The 12,583-nt window shown below is 45.5% G+C and overlaps 1 protein-coding gene across 1 annotated transcript in view; it reads right to left on the minus strand.

The window, feature by feature from the left end:
- LOC128064019 (sialic acid-binding Ig-like lectin 10) overlaps positions 1-11,416 on the minus strand; it is a 94,724-nt gene extending 83,308 nt beyond the window's left edge. The window contains 5 exon segments of the mRNA XM_052656839.1: positions 9,096-9,350; positions 10,118-10,189; positions 10,406-10,675; positions 10,889-11,363; positions 11,366-11,416. Of these exon segments, the coding sequence (XP_052512799.1) occupies positions 9,096-9,350; positions 10,118-10,189; positions 10,406-10,675; positions 10,889-11,363; positions 11,366-11,416 (1,123 nt within the window).
- Positions 11,417-12,583: the final 1,167 nt, after the last annotated feature.

Below are 12,583 nucleotides of genomic sequence, written 5' to 3' on the forward strand. Positions count from 1 at the left end.
TCAAGTACCTTCAAAATACAAGTATTAGAACACTTTGATCAAGAGTTTAAAACTAAGCATGATAAATGCACCAAGAGGAGTAAGTGCTGACGTTACATCGTAAAGGTGAGAATAAGAAATTACGCTACTCTCTCAATCCCTCCCATCCTCTCCTTCGCCAGCAGTGTCCAACACGAGTCTGTTCTCTCTCTGTATTCTCATATGTAAACTAGATAGCAAGTGGGAAGTTGTTGTATAACACAAGGAGCTCAACCTGGTGCTCTGAGACAACCTAGAGGGGTGGGAGGGAGGTTCAAGAGGGAGGGGACACATGTACACTTGTGGCTGACTTACATTGTTTAATGGCAGAAACCAACACAACATTGTAAAGCAATTATCCTCCAAAAAAAAAAACAAAACAAAACAGTCACTCAGCAATGATGTAATATCTCAGAATGGTGACATATTGTAACTAGACAGCGTGATGATCATTTTTGAAACAGAAATATCGAATCACTTATACTTCAAAAACGAAGAAACAAGCAAACCCCCAGAAAAAGAGATCAGATTTGTGGTTACCAGAGGCAGAAGTTGGGGATGGGGAAACTGAATCAAGGCGGTCAAAAGGTACAAACTTCCAGTTATAAGATAAATAAGTACTAGAGAGGTAAAGTAGAACATAATCATGAGAATTAACTCTGCTGTATGTTATATATGAAAGTTATTCAGAGTAAATCCTAACTGTTCTCATCCCAAGGAAAATTTTTTTTTCTATTTCTTTAATTTTTTATTTATAGGAGATGATGGATGTTCACTAATCTTATTAGGCTAGTCATTTCATGATGTATGTAAATCAATTCATTATTCTGTACACCTTAAACTTATACAATGCTATATGTCCAATATATCTCAGTAAGACTGGAAAAGAAAATTATACACATCAGTAATTATGTACATAAAATGTAGAACCAGAAGTTATGTAATCATGTAAGTTACATAAAAAGGAAATGTGTGTGCAGTTCTGTAAAACATGGAAATATGAGGTCTGAGATATAAAAATAGGAAGAACCCAATGGTGAGATGAAGAATAGAATGAATACAATTCAAGTACATCAGGGAGCTGGAAAAACCTTTGAAGTCTCCCATAGAAGGAAGCAGGGGAGGATGAAGACCAGAACACATGAAAATAAAAGTTATGAATGATGAAGGAAATAGAAAATCTCAACATTCAGATGATAATAGTCCCCAGATGACATGCTTTCTCGGGGGGCCACACCCCCGGCATGTGGGATCTTAGTTCCCTGGCCAGAGAGCAAACCTGTGTCTCTACACTGGGAGCATGGAGTCTTAACCACTGAACCACCAGGGAAGTCCCAATAGTCCCCAAATGAGATAAAAATGAAACCAAAAGCAGAAGAGATGTTTGGACAAAAATAGTGGAGATAAAATTGTCAGAATTACAGAAAAAGTGAACCATGTCAGCACAAAGTACCTCGCAAACACAAGGAAAAGCCCACAACCAAATAAAGTACAGTTCATCTCAAGACTGTCAAAACCAAGGAGAAACATGCAAATGTTTCCAGGGAGAATGAGTGGATTACCTGCCACTGTGTGAGACTTGAGACCTCTAACAGGGATACTGGGTACAAGAAACAGTGAAGCAAGTGTTCAGAGTATCCAAAGGAAATCACTTTGATCCTGGAATTGAGAGACTACCAAATGAAATTCAATTGTGGGGGCATAAAAATATTTCAGATACAAGTCTCAATACAGGAAATACCAAGTTAAAAACACATTAGGAGAAAGAACTCAAATACAAAGAATGCAAATAAAAATAAGAAAACTAAGAAACCACATACAGTGAATATAAGATACAAAGGTGATCAGATCACCTCAGTGAAATGTGTAGCTGTGTATTTTTTTTTAATGACCAGAGAATAGAAAAATGTTGAGTGTGTTCATAATTATGCAGAATAAAAACTGGAGATCTAGAGAAAGAACCAGTGTGGCCGTAGAAGGTGGATGGAGGGGACACCAAAAGATATAAAAGCACTCGAGTTCTTTTTGTTAGGTGTAAGACAGAGATGTCACTTTTTTTTAATAAGAGAGGAGAAAATGAAATGTTGAAAAAAATGGAACCAAGCAAAAGGAGAAGAGAAAATAGCACAAAGAAGTCCACGTATATCAAGAACCACAATAAATACAGATAGCGTGAACTTGACACAGGATGTCGAGTTGGATTTTCAAATACCTGGTTATAGGGCTTCCCTGGTGGCTCAGTGGTAAAGAATGTAGGAGACCCAGGTTCGATCCCTGAGTCCAGGAAGATCCCACATGCCTCGTGGCAAATAAACCCTTGCACCAGAATTACTGAGCCTGCGCTCTAGAGGCCAAGATTCACAAGAGAAGCCATCGCAATGAGAAGCCTGTGCACACAGCTAGAGAGTAGCCCTTGCTGGCCACAGCCAGAGAAAAGCTTGTGCAGAGCGAAGACCCGGCACAGCCAAAAATCATAAATAAAATTAAGAAAAAACAAAATATACTATTCAAAAGAATCATTGCTAAAGCATTAAAAAAAATGTTAGAGGTGGGTGGGGAGAGGAAAGGATGGAAAAATACCAGATATCTAACTAACCCATGACAAAGTGGTGTGTCTATCTTAAGATCTAACCAAATAGATTTGAAACAAAAAGTATCACTAGGGACAGAGACAATCACAAGGTGTGGTTAAACGTGAGAAGATATGATACTATACACTTTTAATTTAAAAGTACATCATCTGTAAGAAATATATTTGGTTGAACTCCAGGGGAAAATTGACAAGTAAACTATCATAAGAGTTCAGATAATGATAGTTTAGGAAGACCTATTAGTAAAGATTTGGATTTGAACAATACAATGAACACACACTGGCCTATTGACCTTAGTTGGAATTAATGAAATAGAAAAAATATATATACTTCTTAAGCATATAGGAACTATTTACAGAAATTCTTCACATAACCAAGTCACAGATAAAGTCTCAACAAAGTTAAAAAGTAGATATCATCAAAACAATGTACTCTGACAAAACTCAATTTAGTTAGAATTTAAGGATGGAAAGATGTTTTAAAATCCCCATACATTTGGATTTTTTTATTAATATTTTTTAAAAATTTATTTATTTGGCGGCACTGGGTCTTAGCTGCAGCATGTGGGATCTAGTTCCCTGACCAAAGATCGAACCTGGGCCCCCTTCATTGGGAGCTCAGAGTCTTAGCCATTGGACCACCAGGGAAGTTGCCTACATTTGAATTTAAAAAAAACCCCAATAATTTAAGATTCCCCAAAAAAATCACAATAGGTTTTCGCACTGTTTAGAACTGAATGGTATTAAAATAACACATTTCAAAATGTGTGAGGTGAAATTAAAGTGGTGTTCTGAGAGACATTTATCCATAAAAACTTTTACCATGAAAGAAGAAGGCTATGTATTAATAAGCTAAGTTGTTGTTGCTTAGTTGCTAAGTTCTGTCTGACAAACTCTTTTGCCAGAGTACTATGAAGTGTAACCATACCAGGCTCCTCTGTCCATGGGATTTTCCTGGCAGGAATACTGGAGTGGGTTGCCATTGAATCTTCCCGACCCAGGGATCAAACCCCAGTCTCCTGCATCGCAGGCGGATTCTTTACCACCTGAGTCACCAGGGAAGCCCCCAAAGGGGAATTAATCCTAATTAAACAATATGCAATTAAGAGAATACTACTCATAACCTTTTGTCAACAAATTATAAAACTTAGATGAAATGAACAACCTGTTATCTCTAAACTGTTATCTGTAACACACTGTGTGTTAAAGGACACACAAAATGACTGAGTTAGAAAAACCACATATAAAGACAAGGTCAGACCCAGGCGGCCTATACAAGTAATACTTATTAATCATTCAAGAAGCAGATCATTTCAATTTTATACACTCTCTTTCAGATAATATTAATAGTAAAAATGGGAAGATTCTACAATTCCTCAATGTTATCTTGATACCCAAAGAAGAAAACAAGAGGAGAAAGGAAGACAGAGGTCCATTTTACTCTGACATACAGATGCAGAAGTGCTCAACAAAATATTAACAAACTGAATCTACTAGAGTTTTAGAAAAAGAACAAAAAAACACTCACTGTGAACAATTTCATCTTTTCTCAGGAATGCTAGTTTCAAAATAAAAAATGTTGAACCGTTTCGCTCACCACTGGTAACAGATTATAGGGAAAAGCATATCAGTGGATATATCTAAAAAGTTCAACTGAGATGTATAATATAAACTTAAAGTTATTTAGTGATAGAAAAGAACTTCCTTAGCCTGATGAAGACTATCCATACAAGCCATGACGATTAAAAGCAAGAATATCACAAGTTTTTCAGATGGTATCTTTATCTCTGAAAAAGGATGGTTCAGCAGGGTTACAAGTAAGATATAAGAATTTTCCAGCTACCCAAGCAACAAGAATCTAAATGACACTCAAGACCAATTTGAGATTTTTTAAAATTACAAAATAAACCTTCACACTTAAAAAGAATTATTTTTCATTCTGCATATAGCAATGAGCAATCAGAAAAATGCATGTACAGTAGTAGAAATAACTAGTATTTAGGAAGAAAAAAATTTTTTTAAATGCTAGTTATTGTTATAGAATAACTAGAATAGCAAAAGATGACCAAGACCTGTGTGAAGGAATTCTCCATCTTTCTTGAAAACATTTTTTTTTAAAGACTTAAATGAATAGAGTTAATCTGTTCTCTTGGATTAGAAGACTTGAATTCACAAACAAATACATTCTTCCTGGATTGACCTATAGATTCAATGCAATTCCAATCAAAACTCCAACAGGAGTGTTTTGGGGAACTTGGCATACTGATTTTAACATTTAAATAGAACAGCAGAGGTCTAAGAATAGACAAGACAACTTTGAAAGAAGAATCTGGAGAAGAACTTGCTCTATCAGATACCAGGACTTATTTTTGAGCTTATAGACTGTTGAACGTAGACACAGTTCTGACTCAAGGACACTAAAATTGATCATTGGAATAGAAGAGGTCACAGAAAGAGGACCACCCACGTGTGGCATTTTGATGAATGGCACATCCTCAGGGGAGGAAGTGAAGGACTATTTTGCCAAAAAAGAAGGAATATATATAGGTCGACACTACACCACAGAGAAAAATCAACTTCCCATGGATGAAGTCTTTAAATGTCAAAAGGAAAACAGAAAACTTTTAGTAGAAACTATCCTTGAATATCTTTCTACATCTTAAGATGGGAAAGAATTTCTTAAACCCCAAAGTTCTTATTACAATTAAGAACTTATCATCAAACGTCACCTTTAAAAAGGTAAAGTACAAGCTACTCACTGGGAGAAGATAGTTACGATATATATAATCTATTAAAAAGCATAAAAATGTATAAAGCTCTCAAATTTAATAAGAAAAGGTCAAACATTCAGTAGGAAAATGGGCTGTCAGTGGGACCAGGCATTTTATGGAAAAGATGTTCATTTGCCACTGAAGCTGTAGAGAGATTTTCATCTTCATTGGTAACCAAGGAAATGCAAATCAACACCATAGTGAGAATGTGACACGACTGAAAAAAAAAAAATTGAGGAAACCAAGTGTTGGAGAGATTATAGATCAACAGAATCTGATAGGCATAGATGAGAACATGAGTGAACACAGTTGCTTTGGAAAATATTTGTCATGATCTTCTAAATAGGAACTTTACAGACCCTACTACCTAGTAATTAAATTCCTAAGTAATGCTAAAGGAAAACTCTTGCATGTGAATACAATGAGACACGAATAAGGAATGTTTGTAATTGCAACACCAGGAAACAACTCCAATGTCCATCAATAGGAGCTTAGATAATAGACATAATCATAAAATGCATCATTATACAATGGGGAACTGCAACTTTGTGCAAAAACGTGAGTGAATCTTGGCTATATAAGATGGTATCTACAAGGCAAGTCCAAGAAGCGTACCTGGCACATGACACCCTTGGAAGGTTCAGAAGCAATTAAACTAAAGAGTGTATATTTTGGGTAAACATATATGTGGTAAAACCAGCAACAAAAGATTCAAAGCAGTGGTTACTGGGGGCAGGTCAGAGTAGAAGGGTAGATGAAAGTTATCACCGGTGTTTTAAGTCTCAGGTTGGATAGTGGGTTTACACGTGTTTATCATATCACGTGTAACGATGAGTAAGTAAAAGTGAATACTGCTTGTTCCATTGATACTAGCTCGGTGATGAACAAAGCATTTTGGATAATTCCATTTAGGGCAACACAAGCTCAATTTTTAAAAAGGGAACAGGGGTCTTGCTGGACAGGGATGGTGTGAGAGAAAATTACAGCTCTCGTTCTCAAGGACTTTACATATGCGATGAGAAGGTAGAGACAGATCAATGCAGTGATGTTGTGTGATATTAACCCTGTGTCGGGGATGGACACAGGACTCGGTGGATGGAGAGAAGGAAGGGAGAAGACAAAGGTTCCCAGAGTAAGAGATGCTGACCTTGCAGCTGGAAGGAGGCAGCAAGGTGGATGGTTGATCTGCGAAAGGGAGGGCAGCTCAAGTAGTGAAGGGAAAGTTGCTCAGTCGTGTCTGACTCTTGGCAACCCCGTGGAGTGTATAGTCCGTGGGATTCTCCAGGCCAGAATACAGAGTGGGTAGCCATTCTCTTCTCCAGGATATCTTCCCAACCCAGGGATTGAACCCAGGTCTCCTGCATTGCAGGTGGATTCTTTACCATCTGAACTACCAGGGAAGCCTAGTTCAGGTAGAAGGAACTGTATATTCAAAGGCTCCGAGTCATAAGGGAATAGATCTCTCTGGACACAGGGAGAAGGCCAGTGTAGCTGGACCCTAGGGCAGGACCAGTGGCTGGAGCAGCCGTCAGGAGAGACCCCAGGAAGGACATCATATATCAGACCAACGATTATGACTTGATTCTCTAAGCAAAGGGAGCAACAGCTTTGAGACTCCAGAATGGCTGGCAAGTACTGGTTTGGGGGGAGATAGTTCTGGCAGCCTGTATCCAGTAAAGAAGTGAACAGGCTCAGTGGTCAGCAGAGCACCACTGGGCCTCGGAGATGAAGGGGAAGAACGCAGGGGAAGCCAGCTCCCAGGTGTCTGCCTGGGGGAGCAGGCAGGAGCAGGAGCTACTGACGGACTTAGCCTGAGTCTGCCAAATGGACACGCCTGGGGCCCCCATGGCTGGAGAAGACGCCCGCATCACTCACCCAGGCGATGGTACCCATGACCGGGTCTTCATCCTCCACACCCTCTGGTCTCGTGGCTGCCTGCTTTCTGCGGGATTTCAGTCTAAGAGAAGAAACCGGTGTGCTGCAGTCAGGGCGGCTCAGACAAAGGTGGGCAAGCTGCCCCCCACCGCCCCCAATACGATGGCTCGGGCATCCAGACCCTGAAACAGTGGACCCAGAGGCCTTCCTGACACAGAAGTAAGCGCTTCATCTTCTTGGATGACCAGGACTTTGGCCAAGACTGAATTTCCATCACTAGAGACTCAACTTACAAACTTGTACATGAATGTCATTATTATTGACACATGGTGGCCAAAACAACCCAAATGTCCTTCAGTGGATGAACGGATGAGTAGAATGTGCTCCATTCATCCAAGGGAACATTGTTTGGAAATAAAAAAGAATGACAGAGATGTCCCTGGTGGCGCAGGGGATGAGAATCGCCTGCCGATGCAAAGGACACAGGTTCGATCCCTGGTCCGGGAAGATCCACGTGGCTCTGAGCAACTAAGCCTGTGTGCCACAGCTCCTGAGCCTGCGTTCTAGAGCCCTCGAGCTGCAATTCTGGAAGCCCACACACCTTAGAGCCTGCGCTTTGCAATAAGAGAAGCCGCGGCAATGAGAAGCCTGTATACCACAACCAAGACCCAGCATGGCCAAAAATTAATGAATTAATTTAAAAAAAAAAAAAAAAGGAGTGAAGGACTGCCATGCATGAACCTTCAAAACATCACACAAAGTGAGAGAAGTCAGTCACATGGGACCACATATTTTATGATTGCCCTTATTTGAAATGTCCCGAACAGACAACTCTAGAGAGATGGGAGACAGCCTAGCGGTTGCCTAGGGCAGAGGGTGGAACGGAGGGGATGATCACGGGTGTGGATTTCCTTTTGGTTTCTCTTTCATTTGGGGCTAATGCAAAAATTCTGTCAAAATCACTGTCAAAGACACGCAGCTCTGAATAGACTAAAAGCCAATGAACTGTACACCTTAATGCATGGGAATTACATCTTGCTAAGGCTGTTACCCAACTCTGAACCTAATCTGTGCTTCTCCACATTTCTGCGATTAAGGGACCTCTTTCCACACTCCCTGCCACACACCTCCCTATACGTCCCCAAGAACACAGACTTACATGAAAAAGAAAGGGATGCTCAAGAACAGGCACAGCAGGGCCATGGCGCCAGCGCCTCCAAGAGCCCCAGCGACCAGGAATGCAGGCTTCCCTGCAGGGAAGACGGCCAGATGATCACGCTCCCAAGATTCAGTCTCGTGCCCTCCCGCCTCCTTGCAGAACTTTCTGGAGAGCCTCTTCAGGCCTGAGAAGGAGCCTCCTGTCCTAAAAAGCATCTTCTGCCCTGACCCCAGCCCCTCTCCCCGCCAAGTATTATCGTCTAGGATCATAACTCCTGCCCCTCTAAGCCTCTTGCCCCCAACAGACTCCTGACCTGGCAGCAGCAGGACAGACCCGCTCCGGGCCCCATGGATGTTCAGAGCCTCGCAGCTGAGGCTGAGGCCGGAGCTGAGCCCTTCGTGGAGGCTCAGGGAGCCGTTGGCCCAGGGCCCAGCGGAGCTGGAGGTGACCTTGAAGGAGGCATTGCTGAAGTTCCCCTCCAGCAGCCCTTCGCCCAGCCGCCAGCGCAGGGAGGGGGCCGGCCGAGCTTGGGAGGAGCAGTTGCAGCGCAGACCCTCGTCCTCCTGGGAGCAGGAGGGGCCCAGGAGCTGTGGGGGGGCTGTGGGGAGAGATGGGAGGGATCAGGGGCACCCCTCCCTTCCCTGGAACCCCGATGTCCTTCTCCAGGGGACCCCACACTCACAGAACACGAAGAGGCTCAGGGAGGAATTTTGGGAGCCCAGCAGGTTCTGAGCCCGGCAGCTGAGCTCTGCTTCTGTAGTTTCTGAATACGGCAGCTCCAGGACCCCGGTGCTGGAGATGGGGGCGGCCTCCAGGGTGGGAGACACTTGGAACCAGCTCAGTTGTGCAGGGGGGTTGCTGTCAGCAACACACAGCAGCTGCAGTGCCTGGCCCTCTGAGATGAGAATAGATGAGGCGTTCTGCAGAATCTTGAGGGCTTTGGGGGAAAGCGCAGCGGGAGAGCTGGGGGAGGCTGAGGTCTCCTCCTCCCTCCTTCCCAGGATCTCCTGGCCTCACAGTCTCCTCCCCAGGCCGGCCAGCTGGGTTCCCTGTGGTCCCAGGGCTGGACCTTCCCACCCTAAGCAGGCTGAGCCAACGTGTCTGGGCCTGGTATCTTCAGGGGAGGCTTAGTGTCTCAGTGGGACAGGCCTGGGTTGTTTGGTGGAAAGAAAACCCAGAGCCTAAGGCTTGAGAAGTTGATTCACTGAAGGCAGCAGGAGATGGGACTAAGGAGGCTTTTGTGGAAGAAAGCCATATAATAGAACATGGTGAAGGAAATGGGCTTTGAACAGGGTGTGTGAGTGTAAATGTGTGGGGTGTATGTGTGTGTGCCTGTGTGTATGCGTGCATGAGTGCACTTGTATATGTCCATGAGTGTATGTGTGCATGGTGGGTGCCTGTGCTGTGGGTATAACTCTGTGTATATGTGTACATGTGTGATGTGATGCGTATGTGCCTGTGTGTATGGGCGTTTCTGTGCGTGTCTCAGTGTATGTTCATGTGTATGTATTCTGTGTGTGTGCCTATGTGTGTGAGTCTCTGTGTATTGCATGTGTGTGTGGTCTAGTGCAAGGGAGGTGGGGCAGGGTGGTGATTTTCTCCTTGCTCTTCCCATATCTGATCACCCTCAAGCCCATCCTCCCACCCCTTGGAGGCGGTCCCAGGAGCAGGACCCAGCCCTGGAGAGGAGAGGTCCTGTCCTACCTGTGACGTTTCTGAAGGGGAGGCTGATGCGGAGGTTCCTTGGAGCATCTGGGGCAGAAAGACATGGGCTTGCTGCAGAGGGAGGAGTGGGGTGGAAACTGACCAGCACCCCAGGAGGGAAACCAGGAAGGGGGGGGGCTGTCCTTCACGGCCACTCCCCACCTCAGCTCCCAGGGCGCAGACCCATAGAAGAGTGGGCTGGCCTTCTCTCTACACACTCACACACACACACACACACACACACACACACCACCGCCCTCAGGGACCCCGCCACCCCTCCATGCTCACAGGAGACGTTGAGCTGGACGGTTCTCTCCAAGGTCACCTGCGATTCTTGGAGTGTCACCCGACAGGTGAGGTTGGTGCCATGGTCCTGGGGCCTCGGGGTGAGGGTGATCTCCGAGGAGTGGAGGGTATCTGGTTTCATGGCATCAAGGGTGTCCCCCGCCCAGGAGAACAGGAGAGGGTGTGGCCGATCACAGGCTAGCGACAGGCTGCAGGTCAGAGGTGTGCGGCGGCCGGACTCCAGAGGCTCCAGGAACTGGATGTTGGGTTTCTCTGGAGAAAAGGAGATGAGGAGACAGAGGGAGATGCCTGGACGCAGAGGTGTGGGGACCCAGAGGGTGAGGGTCACAACTCATTCCCAGTTCTGGGTCTCTCCTGAACCCTCAAACCCCAAGACCTGGAGCAGGGAGGGCTCCTATACCCCATTCCCGTTCGAATAGCAGAGTCTCTATGGGCCAGGGTCCTCTCCTGGGGCCCCTGTCATACCTGTCACCTGCAAATTCAGCTTCTTCTCTTTGTAACTGTATCTCACATTAAGTCCTCTCTCCACTCGCAAGTAGTAGACTCCTGAGTCGGTCAGCCTGGCCTCTTGGATGCTCAGGGAGCAGTCGTTGTCCCTGGGGTCCCCGAGGAGGCGGAATCGGCCCTGGGTCTCTGACTTCACTCGTTTCTTTCGGTCGTTTGTGGCCACAACATCATCGTATTGGCGGTCTCTTTCCCGGAACCAGTAGATGAAGAGTTCGTCAGAGGAATACGAGGGATATCTCGGAGGCCAGGGATAGGAGAAGGAGCAGGGCACGAGGACGTCCATGCACGCCTGCACCGCCACTGATTCCTGCACTCGGAGCTCGTACCCTGGAAGCTCCTGCAGGGACCCTGGGGGACACAGAGGCTCAGCGGGAGCTCCAGCCCCTCCCCACGCTTGACCCCCTCCTCCAGCCGAGAGCCCTGTTCCCCACCCCTCCCCCACTCACCCCCGAAGAGCAGGGGCAGCAGCAGCAGCAAGGGCACCATGTCGGCATCCGCCAGCACAGAGCCGGCTCAGGTCCCTCTGCGGGGGAGGGAAGCGCCCCAAATGTGGGGAGGGAACGAGGAAGCCCCAACAGGAAGCCAGAGGGTGACGGAGACAGAGCCTTGGCCAAGCTCAGAAGGGGAACTTGGACGCCCCAGGCCATGGAGGAGGGGCGGCCCTGAGGAGGCAGAAGGTCCCACCCCTCCACCCCACACCCCACACCGCAGCGGGAGATCCTGAGGCCCCCAGAGGCCGAGAGGCTTCACCGCACGTGGCTCTGACATGACCACCCGTCCAGTGATGCTCAGGTCCACAGTGGGATCCCCCAGCAGTCGGGGCAACCAGAAAAGAGAAATGGGGTCCAGCCCTGGTCATCTGGTGGGACCAACCCTGCAACAGAGAAACACTGGACTTTCCAGAAAAGAACATTGGAAGATTTCTCAAAGCCATTCAGATTGGGCAGGAAGACGCACACACGGTGGAGGGTGGAACCCAGGAAGGAAAGCTGAGCGAGAAAACTCCTTTGCCCAGAAGGATTTCCAGAACAGGGCACACAGGCTGTGCATCTTCATGGATCTGAGGGTCTGTGGGACCAGCCGACCCGGACGCAGGCCCACACAAATTGGGTGATAAAGGAAGAACTTTGCTCCATTCACCTGGGACCCCAAAGTCCAGACCTCACACAGAAACACAGTTCACGACCCCTCACTCTGGATGGCCTTCTTTTCGAAGCCACAGGAAGGCTTAAGTCATGTGTGGAAGAAACCTGTGAACTTGCTGCCCTTTCGGGAAAAAATTCTTTAAGTTTCACAAGTTTGACTATGATCATAAACGTTTTACACACTTTCAGGAAGAAGCCATGGGACTGACGGAAAGTTTCTTTTATAGTTAGATAGAAATATTAATATATTTTTTCCTTTTTTAAACTACAGAAACAAAAGGAAATGTCCGTCAATCAACTGTGCCAGTGGAAATACTGTATCTTCCTTCTACTTTATTTTCGACATAATATAATTAATCTTACTTCCTCGTACAATGGGCTTCCCTGCTAGCTCAGATGGTAAAGAATCTGCCCTCAGTGTGAAGACCAGGGTTCGATTCCTGGGTCAGGAAGATCCCCTGGAGAAGGGAATGGCAACCCACTCCAATATCCTTGCTTGGAGAATTAC

This window comes from Budorcas taxicolor, chromosome 18, assembly GCF_023091745.1.
Source record: "Budorcas taxicolor isolate Tak-1 chromosome 18, Takin1.1, whole genome shotgun sequence".
Lineage (NCBI taxonomy): Eukaryota > Metazoa > Chordata > Mammalia > Artiodactyla > Bovidae > Budorcas > Budorcas taxicolor.